At 38.6% G+C, this 16,180-nt stretch overlaps 2 protein-coding genes across 3 annotated transcripts; one reads left to right on the top strand and one right to left on the bottom strand.

The window, feature by feature from the left end:
- Window positions 1-174: 174 nt before the first annotated feature.
- Window positions 175-9,870, top strand: glsl (glutaminase like). Its single transcript, XM_041226865.1, has 21 exons — window positions 175-466; window positions 1,151-1,251; window positions 1,839-1,906; window positions 2,876-2,969; window positions 3,394-3,526; window positions 4,331-4,397; window positions 4,781-4,893; window positions 5,329-5,458; window positions 5,985-6,055; window positions 6,502-6,665; window positions 6,808-6,866; window positions 7,258-7,299; window positions 7,412-7,470; window positions 7,592-7,658; window positions 7,967-8,017; window positions 8,119-8,295; window positions 8,445-8,576; window positions 8,679-8,771; window positions 9,144-9,205; window positions 9,443-9,583; window positions 9,774-9,870. Exons 1-21 carry the CDS (start codon window positions 417-419, stop codon window positions 9,868-9,870), a joined length of 1,971 nt encoding a protein of 656 aa, XP_041082799.1. The 5' UTR covers window positions 175-416.
- A 1,350-nt stretch (window positions 9,871-11,220) lies between these two features.
- On the bottom strand, window positions 11,221-15,608 carry LOC121299221 (BTB/POZ domain-containing protein 1-like). 2 transcript variants are annotated; one of them, XM_041226866.1, is made up of 8 exons: window positions 15,061-15,608; window positions 13,411-13,567; window positions 13,122-13,227; window positions 12,692-12,889; window positions 12,222-12,414; window positions 11,989-12,076; window positions 11,708-11,854; window positions 11,221-11,381 (listed from the first exon to the last, which is right to left on the bottom strand). In XM_041226866.1, exons 1-8 carry the CDS (start codon window positions 15,450-15,452, stop codon window positions 11,223-11,225), a joined length of 1,440 nt encoding a protein of 479 aa, XP_041082800.1. In that variant the 5' UTR covers window positions 15,453-15,608; the 3' UTR covers window positions 11,221-11,222. The 2 variants fall into 2 exon arrangements, with proteins under 2 accessions (XP_041082800.1, XP_041082801.1); XM_041226867.1 differs by having other exon boundaries at window positions 12,222-12,351.
- Window positions 15,609-16,180: the final 572 nt, after the last annotated feature.

Genomic DNA, 16,180 nt, shown 5'->3' with positions numbered 1-16,180 from the left:
GTTTGTGCACAGGACACCTACAACATGGAGTAAAGGCTGAATCTCCAGCTGGTTGCTTTTTAAACTTTTCCAAAGTTGTTTTTACCCCTGTGGTATAAGTGGAGTAGAGCAGCATTCCAGACATGCATCAGGAGACCGCCTCCAGTTCAGACTTCACACTCTCTCTCAGCCTCATTCATTCATACAGCTCATAGAGTTACCCAGTGTGTGCAAGATTCCCTTAGAAAACAAGCATTTTCTTTTTACAATACAGAGACAGAAAACCTGCAAGTTATATTCACGTCCGGTAAGTGCATGCTGGATCTGTTTTACCCACCATCACAAGTCTGAGCTTGCTTGCTAAAAGAAGATTTTGTGTGAGGCCAGCAAGTCTGATCCTCTGCTGGGCTGACAAAGCTGGAAGTTGCCATTCCCAGATGGAAAACCACCAAACTCTGGATGCCAATGAGGAAAACCCTTTTCTCTGGTAAGGTCTGATACGATCTTTTTGCACCAACAGTTTTGTTTTGTTTTGTTTTTGTTTTTAAGGAATTGTTCAACATACAGGAGTGTATTGGATTCTGCACACAGCGTGGTAAACAGAGTGATTAAGGAAAAGGCTAGCCTGAAGCTAAGCACATTGGGTACTGAACATGCTGCTGAGTTGAGACTGTACAGGATATTAGCTTTTAATGCTTTATCATAATGTTTGCTGTGATCATTAACTTATATTTGCAATTTTTCTGAAGTGTTTTTCTGATAAAATTGTATATTGGAAGATGTGCGATTTATGTTTACTCGGGTACTGGGGTCAGTTAGGAGGTAAGGCAGTCTAATTTAGTTAAGGCAGCTTTAGCACATCAGGTTTGCCTTGTGTGTAAGGAATGGATGTTCACCATTGTAATATGTCTAATTGCTTGATTATATGGATCAATAGCAAGTGTCATGCAGATGGCCACTCTGACATGCATTTTGTAATATATAAAAGATGATTTTCCCTGTTTGATGTCGGTTTTCAGTTACGTTTTGTATGACAGCAGCATTCTGATATGGAGCTGACTGCAGTATCTGACAGGAACAAAAGCTGCTCAACTGGCAGGTGCTTCTGTATCCAAGACGGCACAAGTGAGTGCAGTTTTATGTTAATGTGTGTATGTTGTGCTTTGCCCAGTTTTCAGAGAACTCCATCCCTACGTCGGAAGTGGAGAAAGCGGTATGGGGGGCTGGATGGGAACAAACTGCTGGAGCCCAATGAGGAAGAAGATCTTCCAGGTATGTATAATTTAGAAGAGACGTTTAAGATGCTTATTGATTGTGGGACATAGCTGCTTCTTTTACATGTTGAAACAAGAGACACAGCATTTACTCACCTGCCTCATTGGTTTTATGTACACCCTTTTGGTGATATTCTTGTGAGTGAGATACTTTTTCATTTTCCATAGTCTAATTATCTCAAAACTCTTGTCTACTGTTTGCTAAACTGTTCCATAGCCCAGTGCATTTTCTGGTCATGTGGTTCAGTAAATTAGTACTTTCTGCAAAAGTATGTCATAAATGTTATAAATACAATGGGTGTGTGAAAATACTTTTGTTTTCTGTAATGACTTTGCACTGCTTCCTCACTTCTGTTTGGGAGCCTCTTTCATGTATATTTGCAGTATTTATATCTCAATCTTTAGTCTTTAATCACCTTATAAAACATACAGTGAGCTGTTTGCAGAGAAGAAACAATTAAGAACAGTATTTGCACCCAACAGAGGTTGTTTTTCTTTTTTTTGTTTGTTTTGTTTTTTTGCAAAGTTGGCAACTTCGTGTTATTTTGGCTCTGAAGTATAAAAGATTGCTTTGTTATGTTTCAGAAAATGGTTTAATGAAAGACTCCCATCCGGAAAGGAATTCACCACAACCAAGGAGTGCTGAAAACCAGGTACAGGCTCAGTCCTGTTAGAAGCCTACACTGTAACAAATACCAGATGTTAAACTCTCAGGACTGCTAATAAGATCATTCTCACATACAAATAGCACTTGATCATTAGGATTACTTCCTGCACAGTATGAGGTATACATGTTGCAAACATTTTAACATGTGTGTCTTATCAAGCATTACTGGAGAGTGAGCAATGTCCTGCATACTGTGCTGTACTGAGTAGAACAGGGAAACTCTTTGAACTTTGAACTACTAATGGTACTGAAACTCCCAGGATCAGGTTACAATATAAACAAGGAGGGGAATATATTAATATTAGGCACTTTTTCAGAAAACTGTAACAATTGATTCAAGAAAATATATGTGAAAAACAGCCTGCCAGTGACTGGAAGAAAATTGAGTCTTGAGCCAAATTCAGGCAGGCATGCCCATACTGCAAAACAGGAGCGTGCTTTCAAAACCCCAGACTAACAACAAAGCACCATCACCTGTGGCTTTATAGCTGTTGTCTGCTTTTGTGTGGGTCTCTTTTGCAGCTTGGCTCCTAGTAAAATCACCAATTATAATTATAAGCTTTCTCCTTTCTTAGCCCCTCAAGGCAAAGTAAATACAAAGAGGGCTAAAGAATGTGCATGTGTATTTGAAAGGTGCTTTTGTTGTGGGGGGGGGGGGGACACACATTTTCGAGCAATGAAACTCTGCCAGCTGAAGGAAAGAAAAGATTGCAGGATTACAGCCATGTAAAGGGTCTAGCAGCATACCATTTTTTTGTCTCATTTGCCACTTGCTGTGCAGTGTAGTAACAACAACTTGAAAGGATATTGGAAATATAAAACCAGCTCTCAAATCTTAGGTCTGCCTTCTGAGGTCCCTGGCTCATTACCACACTGTAGCGTGCAGAGTTTAAAAGACACATGTTGAGAAGTGAGACCTTGCACTCTAACATGCAGGGGCGTCTTCTTTCTGCAGGAGACCCCCTTAGTAGCAAAGGTGGGTGGCCTAAGGACCAGAACTGCTCCCAAGGCACAGAAACCAGTAAACCTGGTGACTCCAGGTCCCACAGGTAAACCTTTACGTCGCAGTGTTATAAAGAAATGTGCATAGCCAGGGGCTATTGCTCTTAGTGTAATTACTTGCTTTTCACAATCCTTCAAATGTATGTGATCTGCAAAGCCAGAACATGTTAAAAAAGTACGACTGGTACAAACTACTGCTGTTACACTTGTTATGTGTTACTTTTTTAAAGCCTTATAATATAGTTTCACTGGCTTTTGTGTTCAGCGTTGCTGCAAAACTGTGCTAGGTTACTTGGAATATCTCAGTGTACTGTTATTGCAACCTTCGGAATTTTAAACACTGCCCATCACCTTTCATGAGCACTACATTCCCATACAAACTGCCTGCCCCTGATGTTGGCTGGTAACACAATATCATACTGAAGGTTCTGATGAGATGAGCTCAGATTCTCTCTCATTGTCTGTGTGCAGGAGCGTCGGTGTTTGTCAATAACAGGAAGCAGATGTCCTCAGCTCCACATGGGGAGCTCCTTTGCCACGGAAACCAGTTTTGGAAAAGCAAAACTAAGGTGGACTCTCAGCAGCCTCATTCTAAAAAGAAAGTGTAAGTCCAGTTGTAGCAGAGGTCGTTAATATACAGGGTGATTAGAAAATAAGTTTATCACATCAATGCACCGTATCCTGTAGATACATCATGGGTGAGTGAAATAATCGAAAGCACTTGGGAAACTAGAGAATCTCATACCGTATGCATAAGAAATCCAGGGGTTTCTATTTTCTGTTGCATTGATTTGAAATGTAATTAAATGCATACAGACTGCACCAGCTGGTTTAATTTCATTGAGAGAGCCTGTGCTCAAAAGCAGTGCGACAGACTCTGTAGTAGTATCAGTGTACTATGTTACAAATACTGACATGTTTTGCTTGGCCTTGGCTTTCTTGTTATCCTTGTGTTGTTAAACACACTGTACTGGAGGTCAGAGCTTTAAAAGAATCCAAATCTATATTACTGGCAGAGTTTGTGTGGGACTCAATTAGATGAAATCCTTTCAGTTTGTATGAAAACTGACCAACCGAATAGCTCTTTTAAAGTTCTATGGATACGTTCAAAACAAGTACAGTCAAGTCATTTTTGCTAAAGGAACTAGAACTAAAATGGAGTTTAATACCAAAGATCAGGACATGTCTGAATTTGATCTAAACTGCCGATACTGTAATTGGAACGGATTAGCGTGTCCCTCGCTTCTTCTTCTCCCTCGTTTCTCCCTTTCCCCTTAATGACTTCAGTATTACTGTAGGAATTGTAAAGAAACAACAAAACAGAGTTGATAAAAAAAAGCAGTGTTGAACTGATATTTAAAGCATACCCCTCTTTGTGCTAAAGCCAGGTCTGTCTTAAATCCTGCAGGGCTGCCGATGTATTGTTTGAAAGTTTTGCATCTGAAGGAGCTGTTAACATGGCTCATTTTTTTGAGGTACAGTACAATCTTCAACAAGTCTTGAAAACATCACTTTAATTAACGTCTAAAAGTTACCATTGAGAAACTGTTATGCAGTAATATATTACCTTGTGACAATACAGGTTTACGTATTTCAATCTGTCAGCATTAAGAGGTTGGTTTGATATCCGTTTGGAAAAGTCACCACTGGATTCTTTTGCTAGAGCATTTTACAGCATCAGGGAATCTCAATGGGTTGCATGAACCACTTTGTTGTCGCCCCAGGATTACCCCAGGACTGTGGTTAATACAGTCCAATGTTGTAAAACACTCCTCTAACCCTAGTTGCTGTTGATCCAATCAACCGCTAAGACTATCTCAGAGAGATGCTCCACCTATGATAGCTGTTTCTTCTGCAGGCGGTTTGGAGCTCTGGAATTCGTAAAAGTGACCCCAGGATAAAGGACTGTTACTTACTAATGAAGAAGCTGCAGCAAGCTGACGGCACTGTGGACAGAAATACCTTTCACAGGTAAGAGTGTTGCGAGTTTGAGTGGCTGGAGATGGAACTGGAGCTTCACGATCAGCTTCATAAAATCATGAGAAACCCTAAGCTCTGAACCAGCTGTTTTAATATCATGCAGTGCATCTAGCAGGTAACTGCCTGGAATAGTTTTTTGCTTGGTAAACAGGATTTATATTGATGCTTGTTTATAATATGCAGAGTGTGGAATTATATTCAGATATAGTTTTTGGTTTTTTTTTGCAATCTAGTTTAATAGTCACGTGTCTTTATTATTGCTATTGAAGTACTGTATAAAAGCTAACCTGGTAGATTTAAGGGAGCCAGTACAGCAATGGGGGAACATTTTGCAGATTCTGGTTGATTAGCTACGTTTCTAGAAGTTCAAAATAGAGCTTGTAACCCCTACATTTCTGACCTGTTTCCTAATCCTTGTATTGCCAGGTGTGTGACTGGATTTGTGTCTTTCATACTGAAAGCTCTGCAGGGCAGGTTTGTGATTCCAGATTTCCCAACATTTACTGAGGAAACCCAGAAGATTTTCATGAAGTGCAAACAACTCTCTTCGTTCAAGGTGTGATGGTGCTTAGAAATGAATTGGCATTTGCAGCATAGGTCTAGAAAGACAAGCCAATGTAAAATTATACTACATTCTTTCAAACAGTGTTTGAATTCTCTCAGCTGGTCCATCTTTCTATATCTATGCCAAATTTGTACTAGTTGTGTGTAACTGAATAGGTTGTATTCCACACGAATATAAGAGATATACAACAGTAATAATACATGTTTATTATAGAAAGCCAATCTATAAACCCAAGACCATATACAGTATTAGTACAGCATGGTACGGATGCGGATGGGTTATGTAATCACTCTACAGACCTCGATTACCACTAGCCTTGGGCTACTTTACTTAAATTAAAATAAGTCATCCATGATTAACGATAATCTGGGTATGTTTTATGTTTTCACGTCATAAATGAGTCAAATCTGACACTTTAAATTGTTCATGCTAATGTTATTATTCTTGTAATGTTTTCTTCATGTTATTAAGAATGTAAATGAACTACCACACCTCTGATGTTGTCTTTTTGTTTCAGTCAGAGCTGGACAGCCTCGAGAGTGGCAGTGGGAAGTGGGGTGTTTCAATTTGTACAGCGGATGGACAAAGGTAGGATAACACTGCTTGCCAAAAAGTTGCTTTGTGTGTCCTGGATCACACTGGTCACTAGACAGCCCCATAGCACAGACCTGCAGACTATTATAAAGCGGGGACACAGACATTGAAGGGTCTGTTTTAATGGTCCCAACAGTGGCAGACACGCTTTAGATCTTTAATAATCCCTGTGGTGTTTGCCCCCAGGGGTGACTGATTGACGAATACTATGGAGAGGGCTCCTCCATAGTGAAGGTTTACAAGCTAAGTTCCGCCTCCTAAATATTGAATCCCAATTGAGCTCTCTAGAGGGGAATAATCTCTACTCCCCCTCCCCAAAGAATACCTCCAGCCGTACCTGTGCTGCCCAGGTAGTACAGCGATTTCAATGTGGGTTCTAACAGGTGTAGTGCTGTACCTGGGTCTGTGAAGCATGTCACCGTGTTGAAACTTGTTTGCAGGCTATCTCTGGGGGACTCTGCAGAGCCATGTCTTTTGGGAGAGTGCTCCTGGCCCCTGGTTTATGGCATTGCGGTGGAGCAGTTCAATGCTGATTATGTACACAGATACGTCGGGATAGAAGAGTATTCGAAGCACGATTCGTCCTTTACGCTGACCAAGCAAGGTATGCAAACTGCAGAGTAGCACCTCAGCTGGTGTCTGCAGGAATCTATTACACAATCTAGTACAAAGGGATGTTTGATATTACTGAGCCAGTAAAGAAATACAGTATCATAAAATAGATGTTCTTATCGGTTATCTTGTAGGGATTCCTCACAGTCCGCTTGTTGAAACAGGAGCCATCATAACCTCATCATTATTACAGGTACAAGCTTTGCATTCTCAATAATGGTTTATTATTTAGATACTGTACCTACAGTTATGAGAGCAGGCGGAATTACTTGACATATTGCAGTTTTACACAGGAAAACATACACTTCTGCTTTTAATCCCAGCACAATGAGGAACAGAGCAAGTCAGTGTTTTGGTTGTGTAATTGTTAGAATGCTTTAAGTGCATATTTACTTAAATGCTTTTGGCTGTTTATGTGAATACATCATTTCTTTAAATTGCACGGTTTAACAATACTAAAAGAAGCTTGATCAATTCAATGACAAATGTTTCGACTTAAGTATTTCAACATTTAGCACTATTGATTCTTTTCTACACTAGCTGTAGATAAACTGCAACTGATTAATTGTATTTCTTTTGAACAGCTAGCTGCTGGGCTTGGTGTAGAGGAGGAAAAGTATGAATCAGTGAGTAGCTCACAGTGTACAAGCGCTGTCTTTGAAACGGCAAAGTTAGTTTTACAAAGGTTTTGCACAATTTTCCATTTTCCATTATTTATTTTTTTCATTTATATTTCAGGTTTTGAACCTATTTAGAAGACTCTGTAATAAAGGAAATGTCAATCTGAATTGCAGCAGGTAAGCTTCGTTGAAAGATGGGCTTCGTACTGAACTGAACAGTGACTGATGAATGTTTTATGTTTTAAATTCCTGTTTGTTGAAATAAAGTCATTCAAACAATGACAATTTATGATTACAGACATCAAAACCTGAGGAAAGAGAGCATCAGACTCCACGCTCTGTCATTTTTCCTTCAAGAAAACAAAGTGAGTTCTTAACACACGTGGTCATCATTGCTTTGCATACACTTAGCAAATGACGGTGTTGGTAGTTTGTTCTCACTTTTGCAAAGCAACAAAGATAATGTTTTTAAACACTACATACATTATACGCAAATAAAACATCCTTAAAGCTTTATGACTAGGGCACAAAAAGAAAGTGTTTTTGTTTAAACAGCTTTGCTACACCTGAATGCAATACAGTCCAGAAAATTGCCTTTTGCAACACCAGTAGGACTTTACTCAGTTGAACAGGGTTTTATGAGACTCGTTTATTAAGACATCTTTTATATTAGTGTTTTCCAGAGTCGGTTGATATTGGTGCTGCACTGGACCTAATGCTGCAGGTACTGTATGTACTTCAAGTTTTGTTGCTCAGTACCTTGTTTCCTGTAAATCTCATTACTGGATTTCATCAGAATAAATTTTTCCTTTTATTTTTTGACAGGGTTTATCTACAGAAGTGACGTGCGAGTCTGGAGCTGCTATGGCTGCCACATTAGCCAATGGGGGCCTTTGTCCTCTGTCAGATGACCAAGTATTGGGGCCTTCCTCTGTCCGGAATGCGTTGTCCATGATGCAGGTGGCAGGGATGAATGATTATTCCAGAACTTTCCATTTTAAGGCAAGTTCCCTAAATACAAATTATGTCTGAAATATTATCTTAATGTAGAACCATCTGGTGGTAGACTATTGTACTGTATCTATGTTACTATATAACTTTTATTGGCGTGAAGAAACATTTAAAGCATTTTATATAATACTCCTTTGCAGACATCAATACCAGCAAAATCAAGCAAAAATGGTCTCCTGCTGGCAGTGGTTCCGGGAGTAATGGGCATCGCCTGCTGGTCTCCAGAGCTGGATGCCTTTGGTAACTCTTGGAAAGGAGTGCACTTTTGTCAGGTGATGCAAAATGATTGTTAAACATGATGTTCAATTCAGTTCAAACAGGCTAAAAAACGACTTCATGAACAAGGCACGTGTTCATAATATTTTGTTTTCTAGGAACTGGTTTCAGCATTCCAGCTGCACAGCTTTGATATCAGAACCCCATTCCGCCAGGTTGTCACATACAGACAGTGGAAAGCAGAATCAGAGGCATGTATACATTCTAATGTATTTATGTGATATGTGCACATTTTGTTAAATTTATGTTAGGTCATAATAAAAATATGTTGGTTTGCTATAACATACCCTTATCTTGGATTTTTATTACAATCAATTAAACAACTTGTACAGGCAGCTTCTCCCAGTAGTTTTCAATATATAAACCTGAATACTCTTTAAATGCATACTTGGCTGACCTGAAATGATACGAGTGAATTCTGTAACCTACCAACGCAATGTTACAAACTAAAGCCAGTTTACAGCAAACCAACACATTTTCACTTGTAAAATACTAAATTATTATACAGTATCTGCTAATGTAAATCATTAAAAAAACACTTTGTTTCTGCTTTAATTGTAAAGGGGTACCAGATAATGAATGTACTGCTGGCAGCTTATAGAGGAGATGTGCGTTCGCTGCGAAGGTAAGTCCATATAGCCATGCCATCAGCTAAACAGTGGTGGTGTCAGTGATTGGTAAGGGAACCGTTTAATATGCATCTGGTTGACTTACCCTCTATGGAAAGCTGTTTGCAAGGCTCCATCAGTTGCTTAATTGGGCTAGTTGTTAGTTCTTACGTCTGAGTGTTACAGGTGTTATTTATAACTTGTATCATAAATCAGATAAAGAACAACTAAATATAACACATTCGTTTTCACAGATACTTGCTGTCGGGAGTGGATGTCAATTCGGTTGACTACGACAGCAGATCTGCCCTGCATGTTGCTGCCTCTGAAGGACATCTTGAAGTTATAAAATTCCTTATAGAAAATGCTGGAGCAGACCACATGGCCATTGATAGGTAACTTGTGTTTGAATGCTAGTTGCTTAGGTGAAGACAGATGAGCCAGGCACCTCCTTATAGTCAATGGCTCTTGTACTCTCACTAACATGTGCTAAGGAACGTTCAAAGCCTGGTACTATGTTTACTTGAAATTATTGTTGTAAGAGAAACTTTAAAATAAAAGTAACACCTGACCTTTTATTTATAGGTGGGGTAATACACCATTGCAGGAATCCCTGAGGTACAACCACATCCATGCAGTTCAGCTGCTCAGGAGGTATAAAGACCACCATGAATCTTCATGATGAAAGCAACAACTGCAAATTCAATCATTCACAAAATACATGGAAGTGTTAAGAACATTTGTGATGTAAAGACAATCAGACATCCCGACAGAATTTCTTTTACACAATGTAATTTTACAACTATTGAAGAATATTGTAATTTGAAAAACTTAACAACAATGTGGTACTGTGACTGCAAATGTTTTTCTTTCTTTTTTAAACAATATTATTTCATTTTAAAGAAATTTTAAAGAATGTGCCCACCAACAATTAATGTTGCCTGGCAGGTCATAAGTATTTTCTCATATATATATATATATATATCCTCTGAAACCCTTGTAACATTCCCTCACAAACGATGTATTACTTTCAGTGCACAGAAGGCATTAACTTGGTATGTGGCCACCTTGTTTAATACACTTTTTTCTAATGTTAAAATACACCACTATTTTTTTTCTTAATTAACATTTATTATTTCTGGTCTTTTTAAAACAAAATGATGCATTCTGCATCAGCACTGGAAGAATAAACATCAGTGGTAACTTCTCTTTTTAAATTTTACACTAATATTTTGCTAAAAGGCATAATCTATGCAGACAATGCTTAATAACACCCATGAACAGTCAGCATGTACAAAGTTTCACTTACATACAAACACATGTAATAGATATGAAGTCTTTCTCAGCTTTATAGAAGAGCAGCATGCACAAAACTACTACGGTAAAGACAATGCTCAATAAAGTCCTGTAGTGCTTTATAACATGGGTGTTGTTTCATTGCTTCAGGAGTCTGACAAACAAAAACACTGACTTCATGTTATGTTGGGGATTCATTGGGCTGTAAATAAGGTTAAAAGGCTGATTACGGCTATCTTTATACAAGTAAGAATGCAAAAAAAAACAAAAAAAAATTCACTCCAGTTAAGATGAATTTGTTTCCATTCTTAAATGTACAGCAAGCTTGGTTAAATGATACAACTATGTGTATGAAATCCATACAGCGAGGCAACAATTATAACAAAACATAGGAATCCCTAGGCCTGAGATGTGTCGGGTTTAAATAGAACCCAGAAAAGAACTGAACAGTAGTTGCAGGCTTTTTCGATGTTCATCAATTTATAGCATGCATTTCTTCGTTTGCTGTATGTTTTAAATCAACACACACCACTTGTCTCCTTCCTCGCTATAGTACTAACAAAAAAGTGCTACTTTTTGCTTGAAGAAATCTCCAGTTTTGTAAAACATTGTCACCTGTACTCCATTTCACCATTTTTTTTTTTTTTTTTTTTTTTTGTATCCTCTTTGTAATATGTTAAGATGCAACATGCTTCCCTTTATACTGCCAATCAAGATAAGATATTGCAATTCCAAGGTCTATGTGTAGAAGATAATCTCTGGAATCTGTCCATCCTCCACGGAAGTGCCATTGTTATTCCCAGGTGAACTGAAGAACAAAAAACAGGTCTTGGTTCCTGTTGCAGATTCATGAATCACTTTCTTTAACCCTTTGGTACCATAGTGTGAATCAGGACCCTACAAAAACAAAAATCAGACCTTGTTAGACCGCACTCCTTTTCAAAACTGGTCATAAATCATGTTCATAAACCGCAACCCCTCCCCAAAATAAAACATGAAATACATACAAAACACGGTGCATTACACATACATATACACATATATATATATATATATATATATATATATATATATATATATATATATATATATATATATATATATATATATATTACACACACACACACACACACACAGGACCCAGCTACACTATAAAATCAGAATTTGTCATCTGTAAATGTATAACCTAAAAAAGTTAACACAATAGGCAAGCTGAATCGTACCTTAAGAGTTGCACATGCCGTATAGCTGACATTCGGTATAATCTCTATAGGCTCCTTAAACATTACTCTGAACGTGTTAGCTGTTCCATCACAACTAAACCCTGTGTCATTCTGTCCTAGTGTCTGGTTTTTGTCACTTTCAATAATCTGGAGAACAAAGAAGAAAAAAGAAAGAAAGAAATAAACAATCTGTCAATATAAAACTGCAGAAAAACATTGGCAATGGAACAGCTGATTTGTAGCTTATAAAGCGCCATGCAATAGAAGAACGGCGTTCATACCTGTATATTGACCTGATAATCAGTTGGTCCATGAATAGATCCATAGAGACCAAAGCCCACTATAGATATTCTTCTACTAACAGTAAACCTACAAAACAATGAAGGTACTCATTATTTACATGTACTTGTGAAAGTACAATCATAACAATGTAACTGTATTTCAATAAGATCCCTTTCCATGTTAACTCTTTACTCACATGAAACCTGTTCTAGCGAATGGCTCTACAGCTTACCTTATTCTGTCACTGGTTCCACTATATCCCCAGCGACTCTCTACTTGCTGGAATCTATTAATGCTGCATTCTTTCCCCCTGAGACAACATCGTGGCCTGTCAATGCAGTCAACCCGGGGTTTGGGGTTTACTGTAAAGTGTAAAAACAGATTTACCACCTCCCGATCGAACAAAATCCCAGACTGGGCAGGCCCTGTGGCACAAGAAAGAATATTAAACTGGTTTCTCTGGTTCTTCCTTTTGATGAGAAACACAAGAGAGAGAGAGTTAGTAAACACCTTCCATTACATTCCAGATACAAGCAAATATACAATATAATGATTTACCATTTCCATGTGATTGTGATCTATGCATTACGAAAATGAAATATATTTTCTTTATTTTAATTAATTCATTATTTTGTTACATTTAACAAGATAACTTACTATAAAAAATGTAATAAAAAGATCTTAAAAAAACAAAACATTCACCTGCAGCAAACTCCTCCACTGTCATCAAGGGGAAGCGAATAAGCGTTAACGCTTTCCCCAGCACTTTCTGCTTGTTTTCTGAAGTTAGTGGAAGCTCTTGTCTGTAACATTCTGCTTCAGCCCAGCGCACAACAGCAGCAAAGAGTCTATTCTCCCGGATTCCCAGTGTGTCTCTTTCTAGCACTGCACAGAGTGTATCTAAACAAAGACATCAGTAAAAAAAAAAACTTTAAAAATTAAACATGTACGCTCCGAGATATAGTTTGGTGGGCCTGATCAACATATGCACCTTTGCAAGACATGCAAATCTATGTGAAATATAAATCTGAAAATATCTGTGTATTTTCCAGCAGAACACCACATTTTGCCATCACCAAAAAGTTTAATAACTACACACAGAGGTTAGCAAAAATGTATATGATTTACATACCCAAGTCAATATCTGTGAAGCCTTCTGCACTTATTGCATCTCCTGTACTTTTGTCTATTGTATCCAAGCAAAGACTGGCAAGCTGAGGTTCATCAAACAACCTAGCCTACAAATGGGAAGTGATTACAAGTAATTAGAGAGTTTATAATAAAACATGTGGAGGATTTGTTATTCATGCAAATCAAACACAGGTTTGTAAATAAATAAATAGACTCTTTCAACCTATATTGCAAATACATAAAGAAAGCAGTTTTGTGTTTAATGGGCATCAATTGTGCATGTGGATTACCTGAGTAAGAAGCATAAAAGCATTATCCGCTCGGAGATGTTTGGTGAGAAAATCTACACAGTGGGCTTCCAATGCAGGGACTGCATATTTTTTGGCAGTGTAAAGGGTGGTCATTACTGTCTCTGGACCTATATGAACTTCATCTGAATAAAGAAACCTTAAACAAACGAAAAAGACAAGGCATTATTAAAAACTACAAAATTAAACTTATATACTACAAAAACTTTTACATTTACAAACTTTGTGCTTGCAAATAACCTCCAGCTTATGAAATGTGAGCCTAGCCGTGGCTCCAGCGAGGCACCACAGATTGGGTGGCTGTTGACCAGTTAACCACGACTGCCTGTTTGAAACTTTTTAAAACTACAGCTACGATTTTTTAAAAATGAAACTTGAACTCAACAGAAACACAATGTTGACTTTCTACCAATGAACTAGACTAGTTTGATCCCATTTCAGAAGATCAGTTACAACTTCCATAGTTCAGATAACAATGTACATGTACAGTTTTACAGCACATTGTATATACACCCATTAAAACAACACAAAACACCACCTATGCATCCCTGCAGACTTTAAATTAGATTAAGCCCCAAGTGCAATGGATGGCTTTCAGCACTATTCACATGCAAGCAAAATTAATTTTACTCTTGCTTGAATGACAAAGTACCTCTTGTTCTCTCAATTTAAACTCAAAAGTGTAAATTAGGCAAATATTCTAGCTGGAATGGGTCAAATATGACAAAACTATTTTATTAAAGCGACTTCCTGACGTTAACTAAAAAACTGTTTATCACAAGGTTAAGTTCGTAAAGATGCATGCCGCGTCCAAACCAGACAAAAACAATGAAACCATTAGCAGCAAGAGTTAGACTAAGGACAACTTGGACTGCAGTCAGTCAGGCAAATTAAACGATTCAGACCAGGAAGGAATTTAATTTGGTTAATTTAAGTGAAAGAAGGGTAAAGGTGTTTCGAAGACCAGTAAGGACTCTGCTAAAATGACTATTGAGCACGGGTAATACTCCCATGCTAGTACATCGAAGAATGTGGACTGTCTCTGTGTAATTGCTATGCAATCAAAACTGTGGTGCGGTTGGATATTTTTGTTTTTAAAACAACTGTCAGAACACTTAGAGAGCCACCATGAGCAGCCAGGATGAAACTGGGTTAAGGTTAGCAGTCTGCAATGGTAGACCATTACCGCGCCTCTCTAATCCCTACAGGGAAGTCGGGGAGATGTGCAGCTAAGCTGTCACTTTGGAATCAGTAACTTAGAGCAATTAATGCCTTCCTCGGTCTTAGTCTATTATACAGTCATGCCAGGGGAAGCCCGTTTACACAAAAGTGAGCCACATTTGTTTGTTTTGTCCAGACTTTGGGAAAGGTGGGGTGGATGCGAATGAATCAAACGCTAGAAAGGGGCGTGTTCTAGATAGTTTGGTTTTTGACAGGTTACGATTAGATAACGTACGCGCAGGTGCAGTCCTTCCTCACGAATTCAAGTTATTAAACTCCGAGCAATTATTTTCTGTTTTTAGTTGTACATCTGAATTAATTCAAGTACTGCCCACTATATTACATCGCCGAAATTATCACCGCAGGATGTCTTTTAGATTTTTAACATTTCTACATTTTGATTTCACTCACCTTAGCAATGCCAGGAAAGCAGCGGCTTCCACATCAGGCAGATCGATCTCAGCAGAGGTAGTTGCCATGCCTCCGTTGAACATGGCGTCAAAGACAGCGCTGCCAGCCGCTAGCACAAACTTGTGAGCAGGGATCCTCTGAGTTAGCCTCCCCTTGCCTACAACGAACCTTACGTCGCTCAGCAGCTCGTTGTTGAACAGAAACGCGAATCGCTCTTTCACGGAGCTCTTCGTGGCTTGCCAGTTGTACATGGGCTCCCTGTGAAGGCCCAGCGACGGAGAGCCCGGGGTGGCTGCAGCAGGCGCTGCCCCTGCATTCCTGCCCGCTCCCGAGTGAGCGAAGTTCGAAGCTCGTCTTTCTACATTTGACGCTGGCCCACCTCCGGTAGCCATGGCCCGTCGATGTTTTCTTTATTTAGCGTTTGTGTTTACAAAAAAATGAAATGTTGTCAAACCTCTTTGTGAAAAGGAGAAACAACACTGCCATGTTTTGACACGACAGCTGCTTCCCCTCGCTTCTGTTTACTGCTCACACAAATGACGTCTCCGGTGCTGCCAAGCCGAGTTAACCCTTGAGATGCACACTAGTTTCGTGATGTCTTGCGAGACATGTCTTACCAGGACATACAGATAATATGGTAAATACGTTATCTTAGAAAACACTTCAAAAAATAAACCATAAATAAATAAATAAATAATACAGAAGCCCTTGCGTAATTGTAAAAACCCTTCAGTTTCAGTTAAGAGTAACACAAAACGTGCACTAGACTAGAGGGCAGTAAGAAGCGCGGATTCAAACAGTAGGTTATGTAGAAACTGAGCTATGACTGTTCAAATGCTATGCAGGGATATATTGTTTTATTAAACTATTGATTACAATATTTTAATTAATAGCTAATTAATACAAGCATACTAAGACCATACTACCTACACATTTACTGTATGTGTTGACAGTGCTGGACTCAATGTCAAACTGTGACTAATGCCGTTTGTTAAAGTTTCTTTTTAATTACCGATGTTCTGCTACACCCAGGATGATCTGTAATCGCAGTGACGTTAACACATCGGTTTAGTTAGCAAGTAGCAGAGCATGATCATAATTCTTATTCGGGAAGTGACAA

This window comes from Polyodon spathula, chromosome 24 (genome assembly GCF_017654505.1).
Source record: "Polyodon spathula isolate WHYD16114869_AA chromosome 24, ASM1765450v1, whole genome shotgun sequence".
NCBI classification, from domain to species: Eukaryota; Metazoa; Chordata; class Actinopteri; order Acipenseriformes; family Polyodontidae; genus Polyodon; species Polyodon spathula.
The sequence above is the reverse complement of the archived record's forward strand: the minus strand, read 5'-3'. Positions and strand labels throughout refer to the sequence as shown.

Coding starts and splice junctions, on each gene's coding strand:
- LOC121299221 (XM_041226866.1), bottom strand. CDS start 15,452: ATGGCTACCGGAGGTGGGCCAGCGTCAAATGTAGAAAGACGAGCTTCG. Junction 13,568..15,060: donor GCTTTCCTGGCATTGCTAAG/GTGAGTGAAATC, acceptor CGTTTGTTTAAG/GTTTCTTTATTCAGATGAAG. Junction 12,890..13,121: donor CTTCACAGATATTGACTTGG/GTATGTAAATCA, acceptor GTCTTTGTTTAG/ATACACTCTGTGCAGTGCTA.
- glsl (XM_041226865.1), top strand. CDS start 417: ATGGAAAACCACCAAACTCTGGATGCCAATGAGGAAAACCCTTTTCTC. Junction 8,018..8,118: donor CACTGGACCTAATGCTGCAG/GTACTGTATGTA, acceptor ATTTTTTGACAG/GGTTTATCTACAGAAGTGAC. Junction 9,206..9,442: donor GATGTGCGTTCGCTGCGAAG/GTAAGTCCATAT, acceptor TCGTTTTCACAG/ATACTTGCTGTCGGGAGTGG.